Source organism: Erpetoichthys calabaricus, chromosome 2 (assembly GCF_900747795.2).
Source record: "Erpetoichthys calabaricus chromosome 2, fErpCal1.3, whole genome shotgun sequence".
NCBI classification, from domain to species: Eukaryota; Metazoa; Chordata; class Cladistia; order Polypteriformes; family Polypteridae; genus Erpetoichthys; species Erpetoichthys calabaricus.
Genome location: NC_041395.2, coordinates 219,226,692 through 219,247,626, shown reverse-complemented (window position 1 = coordinate 219,247,626; position 20,935 = coordinate 219,226,692). Strand labels below are relative to the sequence as shown.

At 38.5% G+C, this 20,935-nt stretch overlaps 1 protein-coding gene across 12 annotated transcripts in view; it reads right to left on the bottom strand.

Annotated features, from left to right (window-relative positions):
- The window catches only part of ldb3a (LIM domain binding 3a), a 150,764-nt gene that overhangs the window by 121,890 nt on the left and 7,939 nt on the right, over positions 1-20,935 (bottom strand). For 5 of the 12 annotated variants that reach the window (XM_051922639.1, XM_051922643.1, XM_051922644.1 and 2 more), the window contains exons 1-2: positions 8,809-8,921; positions 8,481-8,656 (exon numbers count right to left, since the gene is read on the bottom strand). In XM_051922639.1, coding sequence (XP_051778599.1) covers positions 8,481-8,576 — 96 coding nt within the window. In that variant the 5' untranslated portion in view covers positions 8,577-8,656; positions 8,809-8,921. Of the gene's footprint in view, positions 1-8,480; positions 8,657-8,808; positions 8,922-20,935 lie in introns of those variants that run through there. The other 7 variants (XM_051922641.1, XM_051922647.1, XM_051922642.1 and 4 more) reach the window with 4 other exon arrangements.

Genomic DNA, 20,935 nt, shown 5'->3' with positions numbered 1-20,935 from the left:
GCATTTGCCACAGAATACCAGAATTGCAGGTCCACTACTGGCATCCTTTGCTTTTCACAAGTTCACCCTGAGCACATGTGACAGACATGAAAGAGTCTGGAGAAGCCGTGGAGAATGTTATGCTGACTGTAACACCATTCAGCATGATTGGTTTGGTGGTGGGTCAGTGATGGTCTGGGGAGGCATATCCATGGAGGGACGCACAGATCTCTACAGGCGAGAGAACAGTACCTTGACTGCCATTAGGTATCGGGATGAAATCCTTGGACCCATTGTCAGACCCTATGCTGGTGCAGTGGGTCCTGGGTTCTTCCTGGTACATGACAATACACGGCCTCATGTGGCGATAGTATGCAGGCTGTTCCTGGGGGATGAAGGAATTGATTCCCCTGACTGGCCCCCACGCTTGCCTGACCTAAATCCAATAGAGCACCTCTGGGACATTATGTTTTGGTCCATCCAACGCTGCCAGGCTGCACCTCAGACTGTTCAGGACCTCAGTGATGCCCTGGTCCAGATCTGGGAGGAGATCCCCCAGGACACCATTCGTCATCTCATTAGGAGCCTGCCCTGATGTTGTAGGCATGTATACAAGCACATGGGGGCCATACAAACTATTGAGTATGATTCTGAGTTGCTGCAGTGAAACTTCGGCAAAATGGACTAGCCTGCCATGTTATTTTTTCACTTTGATTTTCGGGGTGTCTTTGAATTCAGCCCTCTGTATGTTGATAATTTTCATTTCCATCAAACGATGTGGCATTGTTTTGTTCCTAACACATTATCCAGTCCATATCTGTATAGATATCCAGCATGATTTTTTTTTCCCCCAATTGAGATCTGATGTGTTTTCAAAGTGTTCAAATTTTTTAAGCAGTTTATATTTAGGCTAATTGGCTTGCTCAGATTTAAGTAATGAATCCAGGAGTAAGAGTTTAACCTGTAACCCTTCAAGTCAAGTTTTAACTCTTAAATGTTATGCTAGATTTCTTGCCATGAAGCAGACTTTCTCTTTGGACACACTTTGATACACCACGTACAGCAATGAACAGTCTCAATGCGGTCCATAACAACCTTCCATTCATTCTCTGTTTGGCAGACTTTTAAGAAAGCACCAGGTGCAAAACAGGAATTAACAAAAGACAACATGTCAAACCATTACAGGGCACAGTCAAACACACAACACTCAAATACTGCGCTAAAATAAGTGTTCCAAATAAACATAACAAAATGTGTTTGGACTGTGAAAGTGGAGTTCTGGGAGTACACTAAAACAAGGACATACAAATTTCACAAAGAAGGTATTCTGGACAGGTAATAAATCAGGTACCAAGCTGCATTGGATAGCAACACAATGTTCTCAGCCAAACTGTAGCACATTGAAAATAATCATTATACAGTATGTAGCCATTAGTTTACTGGCTTGGACAGTGGATTTTAAGCCACAATGTTGCTGATCCAATTCTGATCTCTCACAAACCATGCCACCCTTAGCAAGTCACTTAACCTACCTGTGCTACAAATGATATACTCACACATACATATTAGTATTCAAACGTTTGGAATCACACATAAATTTTCATATTTTTGATAATCTTGATAAAAATGTTTACATTTATCATTAAATTGATTTAAAAATATATCTAAGACATTACTAGTGTTACTAATGGCTATTTATGCTTGAAATGACTGATTTTTAATTTATTAATCAATCACATATGACAGCAAGGCACTATTTTCAGCAACCATTCCTTCAGTGTCCTAATGGTAAAACTCCATTAGATTTTCCATAATAATTAGTCATGTTTAAAATATTTACCATTAGGACACAGAAGGAAATGGCTGCTGAAAATTGGGCTTTTTCATCATGTGTAATTAATTAATAAAAAAAAAATCAGTAATTTCATGCACTAACACTAGTGATGGCTTGGGTGAATTACTAAATCAATTTAATGGTATCTTTATTAAAAATGTATTATATTATATCCATCCATCCAACCATTTTCCAACCCGCTGAATCCAAACACAGGGTCACGGGGGTCTGCTGGAGCCAATCCCAGCCAACACAGGGCACAAGGCAGGAAACAATCCTGGGCAGGGTGCCAACCCACCGCAGGACACACACAAACACACCCACACACCAAGCACACACTAGGGCCAATTTAGAATCGCCAATCCACCTAACCTGCATGTCTTTTGGAATGTGGGAGGAAACCGGAGCGCCCGGAGGAAACCCACGCAGACACGGGGAGAACATGCAAACTCCACGCAGGGAGGACCCGGGAATCGAACCCAGGTCCCCAGATCTCCCAACTGCGAGGCAGCAGCGCTACCCACTGCGCCACCGTGCCGCCTATTATATTATATAAACAATAGTAATTCTCTGATACCTTGAGTAAATGTGTCAGCACAAATATACAGTGATAAATAATAACAAGAAGTATATTCTAAAGACAAGAAAAATACATCAGTCTAATAATTTTTTTTAACAAATATACTGATAAGAAAACTTACTAATCAATGCTCTAACTATTTACATACCATATTTAGCAGCCATCCTGCACCTACACCTGTACCTGTTCAATAACTGAATACTGTTCTTAATAAGCAGGTACATGAGTCACGATTTACTAAACTTTTCACTAGAGGAACTTAAATGTATAATATATAATAAATAAGACACAAGGGTCAATAAAGAAAAAAAAATAGCTAATACAGGAAATGAATGAATTTTTTTCTTTGCACCGTCCCCCACCATAACCTATTAGGGAGGATCGAATGTTTAAGATTCGTCAAAAAATTTGATCTTTGGTTTTTGACAGACCTCAATGTTTTAGGGTCCCCTGATACCGAAAACATGGATATCTTGATGATGTGTGTGTGTGTCACAATTTCTTGGGGACGGTCTAGAGCTAAAACAGCTGGACAGAAAAATACCAAACTTGAAACTTAAGCCTGTTATAAAATATGCTGATTAGTTTTTGAGCCAAATCATGCAAGAGAAAAAGACACTCTAGTAAAACCCTCTAATATTGTAATTCTGCAATTAATTATGAATTCTTCTCATCAATTGCTATTGTAATGACCTATTTAATGATTAGAAAGATCAGCATCAGAGCAGCAAATAATTACTGTAATGCCATAGAATAGCTTGGGCAACTTGGTTCCTAGGATGCAAAGCTTACTGACGCTCATGTCCGAATTTTTTTTTAGCTTTATCATAAACACAAAGCAATAACAACATATCCATCCATCCATTATCCAACCCGCTGAATCCGAACACAGGGTCATGGGGGTCTGCTGGAGCCAATCCCAGCCAACACAGGGCACAAGGCAGGAACCAATCCCGGGCAGAGTGCCAACCCACCGCAGGCAATAACATATTCATTTGAAAATTGTCTCAAATCAAGAGCTTAATAATACTCTTTACAGATGGAAATGAACACTCGCAGGGGTAATCTAAGTAAATATACAGTAGGAAGGGGACCTTGGCAATTTTTGAAAGACATAAAAATACAAGAACATTATAAGAAAGTCCTCACATTGGTACTTTCAACAAGTCACTTAACTATGAACAGATCTTCTGTTCCTGTACAAGCATACATGGAATGTAAACCTTACTCTTTATTGACTTCACTATACCTGTACAGTGGGTATAGAATAGAATCCCTCCCCAATTCAAAATATTCACATTTTGTTGCTTTGCAGCCTGAAATGAAGACACACACAAAACATAATTTTTCCAGCTATATTTACTCAATGTAAAGTATACCAGACAAGTCAAAGATATAATAGCAAAAGTTCAGAAAAAACAAATACAAAATAAAAAAAAAACAGAATCACTGAGATGGTTAAAGGATCACGGTCCCATGTTAATACTTTGTGGAAATGCCTTTTGTTTTGATTACAGCCATGAGACTGTTCGGATACTCTCTAACAGCTTTGCACATCTAGACTGTATGATATTTCCCCACTTATCTTTACAGACCTGTTTAAGCTCAGTCAAATTCAATGGTGACTGTTGTTGGACTGTAAACTTAATCATTCCACAGATTTTCAAGTGTTTCAGTCTGAGTTCTGACTAGGCCACGCTAGGACATTCAACTTTTTTTTCCTTTAGCCATCGTGTGGTCAACTTTGCTGTGTGCTTCAGGTCACTGTCATGTTGAAAGTGAACCTTCCTCCCACTGACATCTTTCTGGCAGAGGACAGCTGGTTTTCCTTGAGAATTTGATGGTATTTTGCCCCATTCAATTTCCTTCTATCTTGACAAGTGTCCCAGTCCTCCTGCCGAGAAACACCCCCACAACAGGATATTACCACCTCCATACTTTATGTAGGTATGGTGTTCTATAAATGGTAAGCTGTATTGGCTTTCCATCAGATATACCATTTTGCATTGAAGCCCAACAGTTCGATGTTGTTCTCATTGGACCACAACATTTTTTTCCATTTGACCTCAGAATCTTCAAGGTGTGTTTTGGCAAAGCTCAAACAAGACTTAATGTGACTTTTCTGGAGGAATGGCTTTTTCTTGCATCCCTTCCATACAAGAAACATTTCTGATAGTGTTGTCACATATACACAATGCCCACTCTTTGCCAAAAATTCCTGTAACTGCTTCAAAGTTGCCATTGACCTCTTGGTAGCCTCTCTGACCATGTTTCCTCTCCACTCTTCCATCCAGTTTGGATGGGCTGCCTAATCCAGGAAGGGTCCTAGTAGTATCATATACTTTCCACTTCTTCATTATGGACTTTACTGTGCTCCTAGGGATTGATAAAGCCTCTGAGATTTTGTGCATCAACCTCCCAACTCCCTAGAGGTCCCCGCGACCTTTTCATAGTGCCTTGTCCCCCTTAATTGACTGTTTGCTTTCAGTTGCACTTCCAAGCACTGGAATACTCTACAAGTAGCTGTTTTTATACTGAACAAATCAGAATGATTACAACTGATCACAGGTGGGAGCCAATTAGCTTGGTGTGCAATAGAGAACCTGATTAGTTGCACCCAATTGAGTTTACAAGTATTTTTAGGAGGAAGGTGATTATTTAACCATCTTAGTGATACTGTGTTTTTGTTCCTGAACTGTTGCTATTATATCTTTGACTTGCCTGGTATACATTACATTGAGTAAATACAGCTGGACAAATATTTTTTGTGTGTGCCTTCATTTCAGGGTGCAAAGCAAAAAACTGAACATTCTGAAGGGGGCCGATTCATTTCTATACCCACTGTAGCTATCTGTTAAACTGCCGAGATCACTTTAGAACTTTGTAACCTGCAGCTGTCTGGCAGATTAAAAAGTCACTATGTTACTAGGTTATCAGCCTTCATATGACTTGGGCTACTGATCACAATTTGTATTTTTCCCCTCTCAGGCTAGTAAATATCTGGTCACAGTTTTATTTGACATGGAATGCCGTCTGTTCAAGACAGCTGGTAAGAGGTGGTTTGTTGTCTCTAACATTGATGGTATGGGTCAGTACATCACTGGCCTTGTTATCCCTCCTCCTCTGCACAACCCCTGGAAATTCTTATTCAGTGACCACCCAACTCCCAAGTATGAGGGTATTTTTAGCAAATAGACGTTTGCACACAAATAGGAAATGGCATGCTCTAGGATGAGAAAAATGAGTTTTCACCTGTTCAATTTTGATTGACAAGGACTTCTGCATTGGACTGCATTACCTGTGCAACTTTGTACACGCTAAACTTAGCATCTACTCATTATGTTAGGCACAGAGATTAGTCCTAAAGGATGTTTTAAAAACTACGGAATGAAAATGATGAATAATTTCTTACTTGAAAAAATATCTGGAAGGTATTTTAACATGATAAAATGTGTTTGGCCTTAGACGTAAGAAAAAAGGGATTCGAAAAAATGTCTTTACAAAGGATTCACAATGGTCCACATGGTATGACAATTTTAGATCAATTAACAGAAAAGCATAAGACATTCTCAGGGATAAAATAAAGCATGCTGATAAAAAAGGTTTTTGCTCCCTTTAACAAATCTTCACATATGGGAGAAAATTAAGCAAAGATCTGGTCTTAACAACTATATTTATTCTAAACCTGCAATGATTCTTAGCAAGTGCTTTACAGATAGTAGGAGTCATCATTGATTAGTGCTCCATCTCACTTCCAGAAGTTCCCAAGAATCATTATTCTACTTAATGATATACAATATCAAATTTAAAACATTCTAACATATCAAAATTTAAGAGCTGATTTTATATAATTTTTCACTAAATAATAGGAGAAGCACAACCAGAGAGCCACACAATTTCTATCGATGTAAGACTACAGTTAAAGAAGGGCAACTTTAGAAAGTTATGTACTGTATACTGTAATTCTTCTGCATATTGAATAACACCACAACATATTTGTATGCTGTACATGTGCTTGGATATGGTCTATGAATATAATGTAAATTATTAGCTTCCTTATTTAGTATAAATGGGACTAATTCCTAATCACACAACAAAGTCTTGATGCAATTTTTCACATAGCAATACTAAGGTGAGTCATTAAGTGATGAGCAATGTTCATTTCACAAAATATTTCTCCTCGAATACACTATAATTGGTGCAGCTTGTGTAAATACGGCATCACTTTTAAAATGCTCCAGAGGTGTTAAGAAAAATCACGAATATGTTTAAGAAAATAATAATGCCACATGAAATATACCATTTCTATACCAGTTGCATGAGTATATCTCTTGGAAGCAGCCAAGCTTGTATATTATTCACAATAATGCCTGGGAAGCTTTAAATTAAAAATTTACCGTATTTTAACACAGGTGCCACTTATGTGCAAGTACACTTATGATCTGGTTTCAGTTAGGGGACACATTGTCTTAGTGGGAATTACATTGTTAGATCAAGTGGTGCCAAGGATACGCTCCACTTAACAATTACTAAAGACTAGTATTTTCAGAAAAGATTTGTTCTTACCTATAAGACACTGTAGGAAATGTAACCTATTTTTTCATTAATATTTTTAAAGACATACCACACTCTAGTGTGGGGTCCTTTCAGGAACAGGCCATGCATTTTTGACAAGTTTTAACAGGCAGTATTTTGAGTGACACGTTTTCTCAGAGGCATAAAGACATCATAACCACTCTTTACCATCATGTATTTTCAGAAAGGAGTCAACATTTTACTGCCAGGTATTTTAATCCCAACTTTAAAACAGCTTCTGATGCTCTTACTTCACTGATATTGATAGTCTGGATTGAGAACCACCTGCTTATTTCCATCTTAGCTGCCATAACGATCATCATTGCTATTTCAGAAGCATAGCCCAGGAATTCACACATTTATAAGACAAATACTGCTTCTTTTCAACATACAAGTGTTCACTGTAGGATCTGAGGCAAATGTAGGGTCTTCATAAGTACTTCACTGGCTAAAACTATTTATAGATTAGCTCAAGCACCATTCTTAGCATTTCCTCCATTTTAATGTAGTTAAATCCTCCCTAGGTTCAAGGGGCTCTAAGCACACATTATAGACTACTTCTCATTACACTCTTACAAATGTCTTACTAAATCCTCATCAAATACACTAACAGATTTTTTTCTGAACTATAACTCTAATTGTAGTTACAGAAAGTATATTCTATCCACCAAAGCCTTTATGAATTCTGAAAACACACTACCAAGATCTAACTATTCTAAATTCATTTTTTTAGCATACCACTGAGAAACTGTATATCTTAATATACTTCTGCATTTAAGGATTCTTAAAAAAAAAATGAAGTAACAATACATCATTATGAAATGCTATATATAATATCATACAATGTAATTTGAAGTATGAGCTTCAGGAGCAATTTGATTTTTAGGTTTAAAACAAATTCACCTACAGTAAATGTCTGTTTAAAACTTTATGTCACTCCAGAGATTAAGTAGTATCTGTCCTATTTTACTTCAATATTTACTGATGAAACATATCCTTTATTTTTACTACTTAAATTCTCACAGTCCCAAAAAAGGATGAATCACTAAGCGAACTGAATTATGCACTGCAGCATCAGCTAAGAAATAAAGATTCCAAAATGCAATAACCACCAGTTCTCAATAATAATAAAATCTACTTGTGGAATATAACATTTCAGTGGCTAATAAGCCTAAAATGATTAAAGTACACAAAACACTAGATTCAAGAGCTAGAAAATTTCAAAATCACCACTGTCCCTGAAATGCTGATTGACATTGTAGTTGTAAGATCTGCAGATGACAGACACTAACCTGGTCCTAAACAGCAACTGTAAACATTTTTAAGTATTTCTATTGATATTAAAATGCATGAACAACTATAGACACCCTGCTTGAAAATGTACAGGCAACCTGATGATCATGCTAATATTGCTGCAGGGAGCTAAACTTACAGCATTCTTAAAACTCCTTATTCTAAGCCAAGCCCCCCAACATATTAGCATGCTTGTGACCTATCAAAAATTGCACTTACCCTGGAGATTGTGAGAGGCATGTTGAAGTCTTTTCCACCTTGTAGCCTAAAACCCCATGGGGCAGGTCCACTGAGGCTCACTGTGTAACTTCCCATTTTTTCACTTTTTTTGTTGTCTTTTTTTCTCAGCTTCTCCTCCTAGTACTTGGAAAAGGGGAGCAAGCAGCAAAGAGCCTCTGTAAAAAGAATAGATGCAAACAATAAAATGAAAAAATAAAATTAATGCAGCAGCAAAATAATTAATTGTATTCAAATAATGCAGCCAGAAAAAAAGCAAATGAAAGAAAAACTAATGAATGTATTAAAATAAGTGGAAGAGAGGTCTTGCCTGCTGAGATGGGCTGAAGTGAAAGCCTAAGAATAGCAGTTCTCTGCGATAGAGCAGAAAGTGATAGCACTTGTGAACTGGGGGTCCTTATAAGGAATGTAACAAGACACCCAGAATACCATGGCACCATGATTCACACAGCTAATATAGGCTCCAACAGATTTTTCTAGATCTCTAAGGCCCTCCCTCAGGAAGACATAAGGCACGGAGGGATGCAAAAAAGTTAACTATGCTCACCTGGGTAAAAGTTGTCTTTACCTGTCTGAAGAAAAATATGGAGGTTACTCTGAAAATGCCATGTATTACAGAAATATAAGGTCATGCCCATGTAAACCAATATAAAATACTTCTGTTTGGAAATTACTACATGGTTTCACTGGGAAATATTCCTTCTGAGATCTTACTGCACACATAGAGAAACAGTCATTACTCATAGTCACAAAACAATTCAGCTAGGGTATTTTTTTTTAAATTATAGAGTCATCTTTAATATGGGGAATTATTGTTTGGTTGAAAGGAGCAGTATGTACAGAATACAGAAGTCTGCAGGGGGTAAAGTTTATACAAAGCAACAATTAAAAGGTTCCTGGATTAAACAGGTCAGCAGCTATGGTGTTCCAGAGAGTCCACAATTTGGCAGTTGTTGGTATTATACATTTTGTATGGTTTATTTTTAAAATATTTTTCCTTTTTAATTCCACATTGATAGAATCTGCACAAAATGCATGAATACAAACACCAGTCAGCTTCTCTACAATAATTTTTTGCAACAGATTTATTTTATGTTCAACCTGTTTCTTTTTATTCATTGATGTCATTTTTGATTGCCACCACCATGTTTGATGCAGGCAGTGATGCCATGTTACTTCCAGTATAAATATGACAGTGTCACTCAGTTAAAATTCATTTAGAAAACAATACTTTACTAGCAATAGCTTCTTTCCAAGTAGGCCTAGTGTCAGATTCTTCCAGTTTTGACTTCATCCTTGATTTTGTTTACCCTTTAACTACTGACACATTTAACCTATTTTAACTTGCTGGTTTTGACCACTGTCCAGCTTTTAATTAATTTCTTCTTTTAAATGATTATCTCCTGGTCACTTTTTCAGTACCTAATTAGGAGCTTCACTACTCCCTTTGCTAAAAATAAAAAAAAATCTCATTATTTCTACTGGCAAAGGCAAAGAAATACTTTCTCACAGACTTCTATAGCACAATAACGATGAAAACAAAAGCAAGAATACATAATAAAAATGAAAAGCCAGCATTGTAGAATAGTGTTACTAACAATAATAATAGCTAAAATAAAATATACACTGTATACTGCATATGAAAAAATAGTTCAAAGCAGACTATTTATAGAAGTTGAAAGTTTATTAAACACACAGACCACAATTGTGTATTGAATACTATTAATCTTTACTGCTGCCTACATCATCCACTCATTTCTTCACTATTTTCTCAACCAACTTAGTAAAAATTTAGCCAGAGCCTTTCACAACAGCATCAAGGAGTCAGCATAGACAAGAACATGAAGAGTGTGAAAATAATCAGCCTCAACACACGAAAAAGGTTTGGAGCAGCCACCCATATATTATCCCTGGCTGCATAAGGGTACTGAAGACAGCACTGAAGTGCACTGGTTGAGTTCCAATATCATCTATGGCCAGAACCAGAAGTGATGCCATTCTAGGTGCCAGAACCAGATGTGGCATCAGCTTTGTCGTCAAAAAACGGAAGTGACGTCGATGTTGGATCAGATAAGTTTTCCCGTATTTGGCCTGTAGAGACAACCCCTACCCCGGTGGGTAATTACCTTCACTTGGTCCACTCAGCTTCCTCCTAATCGCACGTGTATGACATGCCCCCCCCCCCCCCCCATCAGCTCAGACTCCAGGAAAGGGTATCGGCATTGGCTTGGAGCACTCCTTGATGATAAATGACTAAAAACTTGTAAGGCTGTCGGTCTAAAAACCACCTCATGACACATGGGTTCGAGTCCCTGTGTAAGGCCATCCACTGTAAAGGTGCATGGTCCATCACCGGGGTGATTTCACATCCTAAGAGGTAGTACCTCAGCCGATTAATCGCTCATTTAATCGCCAAAGCCTCTCACTCCACTGCCGCATACCTAGTTTCACGGTCCAACAGTTGCTGACTCAGGTACATAATGGGGTGTTCCACTCTGTCGACGCTTTGGCTCAGCATGGCTCCAAGACCTGTGTCCGAAGTGTCCGTCTGGATGATGAAAGGTAAAGAAAAGTTAGGTGCTTTCAACACTGGAGCTGACATAAGGGCCTGTTTTAGGTCACTAAATACAGCTTCTGTTGTATCATCCCATAACACATGATTCGGTTTCCCCTTCCTTGTAAGATTGGTCAAGGGTGTGGCTCTCTCAGAAAAACGGGGTACAAACTGGCGATAGTAGCCCGCTAAGCCAAGAAAGGCCTGTACATGCCTCTTGGTCATCGGACAGGGCCAATTCAATATGGCATCTATTTTGGAGCACTGTGCTCTTACTATACACCGGCCCACTAGGTAACCTAAATATTTGGCTTCGACTAATGCAAAGTAACATGTCTTTGGATTAATATGAAGACTGGCCTCCGCTAGCAACCGCAATACAGCTCGGACCTGCTGTAGGTGTTCTTTCCAGGTGATGGAATAGATGACAACATCATCCAAGTAGGAAGCACACTACAGATTATGAGGACGGAGCACTTTGTCCACCAGACGTTGAAAGGTCACGGGTGCCCCATGTAATCCGAAAGGAAGAACACGATGCTGCCAGTGTCCGCTAGGGGTACTAAACGCTGTCTTTTCCTTTGCAGAGTCTGTTAAGGGAACCTGCCAGTACCCCTTTGTCATATCAAGGGTAGTCAAAATTTTGGCTTGTCCTAGCCGCTTGAGGAGATCGTCCACTTGCAGCATCGAATATGCATCAAATTGGGAGACTTGATTAAGCCGACAGAAGTCACTGCAAAACCTCCAACTCCCACCAGGCTTTCTGACTAAAAATGATAGGACAGTACCAGGGGCTATAAGTCTCCTCTATCACACCTAGATCCAAGCATTCGTTTGATCTCCAGCTCAACTTCTGCTTTTTTTGCTTCAGGAAGTTGATATGGTCGTTCTGGGACTATTACCCCGGGTTTCGTCACAATGTCATGCACAACCAGAAAGGTTCGTCCAGGGTTCTCACTTACTACCTCCAGGACAGACAGGATAACTGCTTCGAGCTCTTGTCGTTGGAGTTGAGTCAAATTATCACAGAAGTTAAAGTTTAATTTATGAGCGAATAGTGAGCGGGGCTGTCAGGAGGAGAGAGCGGGGTCCCTTTTCTTCCACAGTTTTAGCAAATTCACATGATAAATCCACTCACTGGGTAGACGATTTGGTTGTTTAACCAAATAATCGATCAGCCCCTTCCTCTCCTTAACTTCATATGGGCCTTGCCAATGTGCCAGTAATTTGTAATGAGAGGTAGGGACTAAAACCATGACTCGGTTCCCCAGGCAAAACTCCTGAAGAGACATACCATGGTTATATCAACGGACTTGAGCTGCTTGCACCTTCTCCATGTGAGATTTTAAGATGCAGATCTATCGCAGTGTCTTTGTAGAGGGAAGGGCCTCCTCCTCCCAACCCTATTTTAAAATATCCAATATATCTCGTGGTTGTTTTCCATATAATAACTCAAAGGGCAAGAATCCCATGGAGGCCTGTGGGACCTCCCAATATGCAAAAAGGATGAGGGGGAGGAGCTGATCCTAGTTCTGACTACCTTGCGCAGCATCTGCTTGAGAGTTTGATTAAACCTCTCAACTAGACTATCAGTTTGAGGATGATATACCGAGGTCTTCAGATGTTTTACTTTCAGTAACAAGGCCGTCTCTCTGAATGTCTCCGAGGTAAAAGGCGTCCCTTGATCTGCCAGGATTTCTTTAGGGATGCAGACTCACGCAAAGACCAATTGGCAATTTTTTGGTTTGGCTTCCAGTTCCAAAAGGAGGCCATCCTGCAGACTACACCACAGTGAAAATAATCAGCCTCAACACACGAAAAAGGTTTGGAGCAGCCACCCATGTATTGTCCCTGGTTGCAATAGGGTATTGAAGACAGCACTGAAATGTACAGGTTGAGTTCCAAACAACTGATCTGATATGTGAAAAGATGGTGGCTTTAAAAGCCAAAACCTGTAAGTGACATCATTGTAGGCGCCGAAACCCAGAAGTGGCATCGTTCTAGGCACCAGAACCCAGAAGTGGTGTCGTTCTAGGCGCCAGAACCCAGAAGTGGCGTCGTTCTAGGCGCCAGAACCCAGAAGTGGCGTCGTTCATGTTGGATCACATAGGTTTTCCCGTATTTGGCCTGTAGAGACAACAGAAGTAGGTTTAGTGCACCCTGCCACCCCCTGGCCTGGTGGGTAATTACCTTCACTTGGTCTATTCAGCTTCCTCCTACTCACACTTGTGTGACAAGAGATATCTGACACTCCTAATTATTACTAAACTCAAAAAGCCTACTATAAAGAATATAGGTTATTAATCATGTACAACATTTCTGTAAAGATAGTCTTAGGACTACTTGCGTTGTTTTTCAACAACCACCACTGTTGCCACCTGACTATTTTTATGAGGTCTCATCATATTCTTATCTAGCGCTGGGCGGTATGACCAAAATTCTATTTCACGGTATTTTTCAAAATTATACCGGTTTCATGGTATTTAACGGTATTTTTTTCCCATGCATGAGTGGATGTTAACCACATTTTCCACTGCAATTACTGCAGAAGACTGGATAAGAATAACCTATTCCACTGTCATGAGCATTGTACAAAAAAACATTTTAATGTGCACACAAGTATTAATACAGGTTTGCATGGCCCTACAAAGTGATAGTTTCCAAGGGGATGGCACTAATGAAGAGAAGGAATCACATTGCATGACAGTTGCAGTCAAAATATAGAACCTTTTTATTGAACACATTTTGCAAACAACTCAAGACAAAATTTTGACAACATATTTTCAACCATCCAAAGAGGCATTTAGACTTACTAAAATGTTCAGAGGTGCTTGTCAAAAGATGTATTGCACTGAACATGTCTTAGAAAAGGAATAAATAGTGAATATTTTTTGTAAACCAACTACACTTTTTGTTAATGTTAACAATAAAGTGACCTTTTAAACAACTTTACCATCATTAAACTGCATAATATTTAAACTAATAAATAATAACAATAAAATAAATAATAGTGGAACTTCCAGTAATAATACAATTACTTCAAGCCCAGGTGCATTACACAGTATTCGCCAAATAAAAATAAAATAAAACAAGTGCAACTTGGTGAGACATCTTTACCAACTGAACCATCATTAAGGCAAATTGCATTAATATGGACCTTGATTCAAGCTATGCTATATACATAAATAATAAAACTGCAACTTGCATTTATAATGCTATTTGTGGTATAGCCCTACAGAAGCGTATTAGGGCCACAGTGAAGAAAAAAAAAAACTATACGTCAAGAATAAAGTCTACATGTTGACTTTATTCTCGACATTTCCACTTTAATCTTGACGCTTATGTCGAGATTAAAGTTGACATTTCCACTTTATTCTCACCATTTATGTCGAGATTAAATCGACATTTCCACTTTATTCTCATAGTTTACTTTGTCATTAAAGTAGAATGTCGTAAACTAAACTTCATCCTAAAATCAATGTTTAATTTACTAGATTTTCTCAAAACTCCGTCATAAATTAATATAGCACATTAAATGCTTTGTGTTGTGTTCCCCAACCCAGTTGTTAATCGCTAAGCACTTCTTAAACTGACTTCCTCTGGACTAAGAGGAGGCGCCGGCAGCGATTGCCACACAGAATACATTAATTTCATGATATTCCTGCTCTCTGAAAATTTAGAATGCTAAGATAAATACTTGATATTTTCATGATGAAATGCATTAAAGCAGGTATTAAAACATACACGGTAGTGAGGCGGTAGTGCTGCTCCCTTGCAGTAAGGGGTCCCCAGGTGTACGTTCATTGTAAACTTTATGGCAGGTGTGATGAGGCTACAAAAAACTGGATGTATGAATGGGTATCGCACAGGTTTAACTTAAATATTGTGTAAATGTTGGGTTCGTGATCTGGTGGTCGAAGACACAAACATGGAAATCAATGGATGTTCTTCTGAGCAAGCTTTCTTAATTGCATGCTTGCATGCGGTCTCTATCTGACGTACCAAACCCCCAGTTCCTATCCTTTTTCTTTCTCCACATAACCAATCACAACACGATATGCGTGTTTGTGAAATTAAAACTAGTTATAAACTTGGACCACGGAGTGTTCAGAACTTTAAAAAAAATCTTCATTATACGTGTTTAAATATGCCATCCATTCAGGATTGCACCCATCCCAGCAAGCATTGTGTGGGAGGCAGGATCAAATCCTGAACAGGGCACCAGTACATCGCAGGGTGAATACGAGCAATACATACACTAGCAGGGTTAATATAGCATAACAAAACCCCACATCCCACATGACTTTGAAAGGAAACTGAAGTACGCCGAGTAAACCCACCAGAAAAGCATGCAAATTCAAAGCAGGGAACACCTGGGACCCCTTTGCTGCGAGGCAGCAGTGGAACCTCCACGCCACCATGCCCCCACATGATTAATACATGTTTTAATGCATTTCATCATGAAAATTATATCAAGTACTTATCTTAGCATTCTAAATGTTCAAGGAGCAGGAATATCATGAAATTAATGTATTCTGTGTGCTGCCTGCGCCGCCTCTTGGTGCAAGAGGAAGTCAGTTTAACATGGCTCCGGGAACATAACACAAAGCATTTAATGTGCTACATAACTTACGACGAGGTTTGAGAAAATCTAGTAAATTAAATATTCATTTTAAGATAAAGTTTAGTTTACGATGTTCTACTTTAATGACAAATTACGAGAATAAAGTCAACATGTCGACTTTAATCTCGACATAAACGGCAAGAATAAAGTAGAAATGTCGAGAATAAAGTCAACATGTTGTCACACTATTACACAGTATTGAAAAAAATAAAAAAACAAGTACAACTTGGCTTGCAGTATTATCCAGTAGTATAGAAACAGTATTCACACATTTGAACATAATGGTCCACATCCAAACTTTTAAATCCAGAGTATCTCCAGGCAACAGACGTGACTCCTTTTTCCAGCAAAAGTTCTTCTGTGTCATCATGTTCAACTTTATCGTCTGCTACAGCTTCAGTTTCGGAATATTCTCTGTCCATTTTCACCACACAATACCTCCACTACCACATGTACTACGTTGTATGCCTGTTCAGCGGTGTAGCAGTGAAAAACAGCCCCCGTGCAACACCTCCACTAACACATGTACTCCATTGTATGCCTGTTTAGCAGTGTAGCAGTGAAAAAGGTCTCCCTTAAACAGTTTCCTGCTGCGCCACGTTCCGAACGATGTTTAAGCAATTTAAACCGGTGTTGCGGTACAAGAAAAATCCATATCATAACAAAAATAAAAACGGTTTTTGGTATGAACCGGTATACCGCCCAGCACTATTCTTATCAATATTTTTGTTAGAAATATTAATACCATGTGTGTCCTCTAATTATTTATATTAGCACTTTTCTGTTGTGGACAATCTAACTGTGGGTAACACTGTACGATTTTCCAAAAACAAACAGGGCAAGATCTTAGACCACTATCACTGATGGCGGTAGATTTATATACATACTCTGAGTCTCACTACTGATAGATAATTACCATTCCCACATTGATTGTATAAATGTGCCCATTCTATTGAAATAAAAACTAAGATGAAAAATTAGTCAATACCCAAAAACACGACATAAAAGAAAAGTATACTGCAAAACACTATTACTTAAAATCTCCAAAAATGTTATTGCTTAATGAGCAATGATCAGGTCCAAGAAATTAGTAAATCACAGTATGAAGCAATTGAATAGAAGCAAGTAACTTTTCAGCAAGTAGAACAGTTTTTTTATTCTTGAACCTCTAACACATATCAATAGCTGTTTTCCTCCTAATGCAGAGGTGTCAAACTTCGGGTCTGGAGGGCCGCAGGTTTTCATTCCAACCCTTTTTCTAATCAGTGACTAGTTTTCACTGCTACTTAAACATTTTTCCTTTCATTTTAACAGCCCTGTTTTTAAGGATTCAGTGCTCTGAATTGATTCTTTTCATCATTAAATGACAGCCAAACAGAAATGAGACACGAAACAAGTCAACAAACGACCAGCTAAATTTAGGCTTCAAACTCCAAGCAATTTAACTACAATTACTTTCTTAATGAGAAGCCGATTCTTGCTGTTAATGAAACTCATTATTTAATTCCATGGCCTGTTGCTGCTCTCATTGTGCCAGTGCAGACATTTTCAAAACTGTTGATGTTCAGTTTTTTTTCTAAGAACACCATCAAAATGTTTTGGTGACCTGAAAGATCAACCTTACTGAGACCTTCACCTTTCTTTATTTTCAGATATTGTGTGACGGGCACAGGTGAGCTGGTCATGTGGTGGCTTGTTTTGTGTCTCACTATTATTTGGCTGTTAATTAAGGAAAATCAAACAACAAAGGGGACATAGTCAAGTTAATTAAAGTTAAGGCAAAGTTCATTTATTAAGTAGCAGCAAAAACTGGTCACTAATTGAGAAGATAGTTAGAATGAAAACCTGCAGACACTGCGGCCCTCCAAGACCAGAGTTCAACAGCTGTGTCCTAGTGTATAAACTCTGGATTTAATACATTTAGCAACAGCATCCCTCTTTATTTAACCAACTTCCTAAAACCTTTGAGTGTGCCAAACCTATAGATCCACCCTCTCTTAAAGGTGAAGTCTCAATTTCTGGTGTTGGTAAACACAGTGAAACATACAGTAAGAAGAGATAACAACACTCCTATTGCATTGTTCCATCTGAACTTACAACATTTCCTGGGCCAGTGATTTTACATCTGCATCAAAATAATGGTTCTTGATTCAAGGGTCTACAACAGTGACAACACAGTAATGGGTTCAGTTTAAGTCTCAGTGAAATTATTGTTTACAGCCTTGAAGAAAACAATTTTAATGGGTTTCACTCCAGCATCAGACTGAGCATTCTTAGAATGTAGTATTCCATCTAGAGATAACATCTTTGGCTGCATACCAATCTCCATTGGTATGGTTTTAGGATAGCAGTTGGGTAATGTAATTGTGAATGTCTGAATTATATTCAAGAGGCTATGCTGGAATGGTACACTATCATTCATTGCAAGCTGTAAAGTGAGAGCCATAAAATGGCAAATTTGGAGATTCCATTTTCTTACATAACCTTTGCAAAGTTATGTGCGTTGTCTCAGTGTACTACATGATTTTTTTCTTTAGTTATCCACTACCTTTTACACAATCTTTTGAATAGCAAGGAGTACACAGCACCTGTGTGTAATTTAGAGCTTTCCTGGCCATGCAAAATTCTCTTTTGTAATTCAAAATTGTTAGGTATCCTGAGTCTACAGCCCAGAATAAGAAAGGCAGGAATATTTTTGGAAAAGGACCAGAACATAAGTGAAATAAGGGACAGGCGAGACTGATAACCAGGGGCCTCGTGCATAATGGCGTGCATAGAATTCACACTAAAACATGGCATACAGACAAAAGCGGAAATGTGTGTACGCACAAAAAAATCCAGATGCATTAATCTGTGCGTTTGCCAACTTCCACGTTCTTCCACTACATAAATCCCGGTCATCATGAAAAGCAACACAAGTGCCCTCGCCTGCTGCCTCTCCCCAACTCCTCCCAGAATTACGCCTCTTTGAATATGCAAATCAATATAAATAGCCCTTAAGCTCAGTGTTCAGTGAAAGGGCAATGGCAAAAGCACAGGGGAAAATACAAGAATTTCAGCGAATACCAAGTGGAGGCAAGGAAAAACGTACTATTTGTTGGTTTAAAAAGTGGTATAAACAACAAAACGAAGTTGATCGAGTGACATAGAGTGTCGGAGAAACTTGAAAGCTCAAGTTCACAAAGTCGCATAGTGCCCAAAATAAAAAACAAGTTGTCAAATATCAAAGTTGCCGTGAAAAGGCGAGTCGTAGCCCACCGTCTGAGTGTCATATGAAAGCTTATTAGGGTACAGAGAAAAGAAAAAAAAAAAAAATAGGGACACAGTGGGGACAAAAGCTTGAAATGTCAACTTTAATCTTGAAATTTCCACTTTAATAGCGTAGTTTATTTTGTCATTAAAGTAGAACATCATAAACTTCATCTTAAAATTGTTCAATTTACTAGTTTCTCAAATACCATCGTGTGTTCTTCTATGTGCTCTGTGTGTGTGAATCACTATGTGCTTCTTAAACGGGCTCTCTTCCTCCGACAGGACACAGAATCCATTACATTCGTGATATTACAGCTCTCTGAATAATTTAAATACTGAGATGTATACTTGCTTTAATTCCTAGCATCAAGAAAATTATATCATGTATTAAACATGGGAACACAGTGATGCAGTGATAGTGACGAACTGGAGCCCCCGTCCAGAGATTGTTCTTGTTGCCTCCTGCAAGATGCTTGCTGTGCCGTGCGCAACCTTCGATTAATTTATTGCAGCAGTACTGTCTCTTTCAAACGTACTAACCCCGAATTCCTGTCCTTCCTTTTCTTTTCTCCAAGTACCCAATCGCCACACAATCAGCTCAGTAATAGATGTTAAGCCATCTGTAAGCTTAGAACTCCGATTCTTCAAAACTTTTAAGGAACATTGAAATATCTTCATAGTACATGTTTAATTATTCTATCCATCTATCCTTCCAGTGTCGCGCCAGCCCCAGCAAGAATACAGCACGAGGCAGGAACAATCCCTGAGCTGCAACATAGTGTCCTCACATGTTTAATTATTAAAAATATACATTATTTAAATGATGCTAACATTTTATCTGTGTAAAGCAATAAACATATTTTGCTGCATTTCATCTTAAAAATTATATCGTCATCATATGTAAATACGCGCTAAAGTAGCTCATGTTGTGCAATATTATAACTATTGCAAGTTTACAGTGAGGTAATTGTACTTATAAGTACAAACAGTTCTACAAGGAGCCCTTGATGGACTGATTGAGTGCATTTATAGTTCTTGGAATGAAACTGTTTCTGAACCACGAGGTCAGTACAGGAAAGGCTCCGAAGCGTTTGCCGTATGGGAGCAGTTCAAATAGGCAGCATGACTGAGGCAGTGTGTATTAGATACTGTATACCGATAATTCTCTTTCCGATCAGCTGCTGTAGAGCTGTGATTCCACACTCAGATACAGCGATATAAATACTCCAAGTGGTGCAGTGAGTAATATGGAAAAAGATTATCCGCTGTGGCAACCCCTAATAGGAGCAGCTGAAAAAAGAAGAAGGTGCAGTGAGAGTAACAATGATAAAGCAGCTATGGTATTTGGAATAGTTTGGTTATTCTGTGGACCATTATATTGTTACGAGTTAATTACAATCAGATGCCTTAAACTAACAAACAATATGTGGTTAATTTCAGAGTATATGATAAAGCCGTGTCAGGAATGTGGATTTAAAAAAGAAAGGGAAACCACACTGGAACAAAAGCACTGCTTTGACGCTGGGTGCCACCAGTTTGCAAAACCGAGCGGAGAACTTGCGTACACCAGGGTTTGAGCTAGTGTGAAAATGTGCGTGGCTTTACGCCAAGTTTAGGTTTTATACATTGCGATTTGAGCGTGGAAACAGGCATACGCAACATTTTTTTGCATACGCACAGTTTACACATGAGGTCCCAGGAAGTCAGTGACATGATAGTTAAAACCAAAGGCAGAAGACTAAACCATAGTCAAATGTCATTACAGTACAACCATTAACCAAGAAAACTCTCACAAAATTCACACTTGTTAAAGCCTTTGATTTGCTCAGCAAACATACATGAATAGGAAGTGTTCATCATAACCTTTACCCCATTGACCATGTGATGTCACAGCCACTCACTTCCGGGTAATATACCTAGCAACGTGGTGACAACCACACATTTTATTCATCATGAACCGTGATAAACGAAATGTTGACGGAAAATATTGTAATATTTAAACTCTTT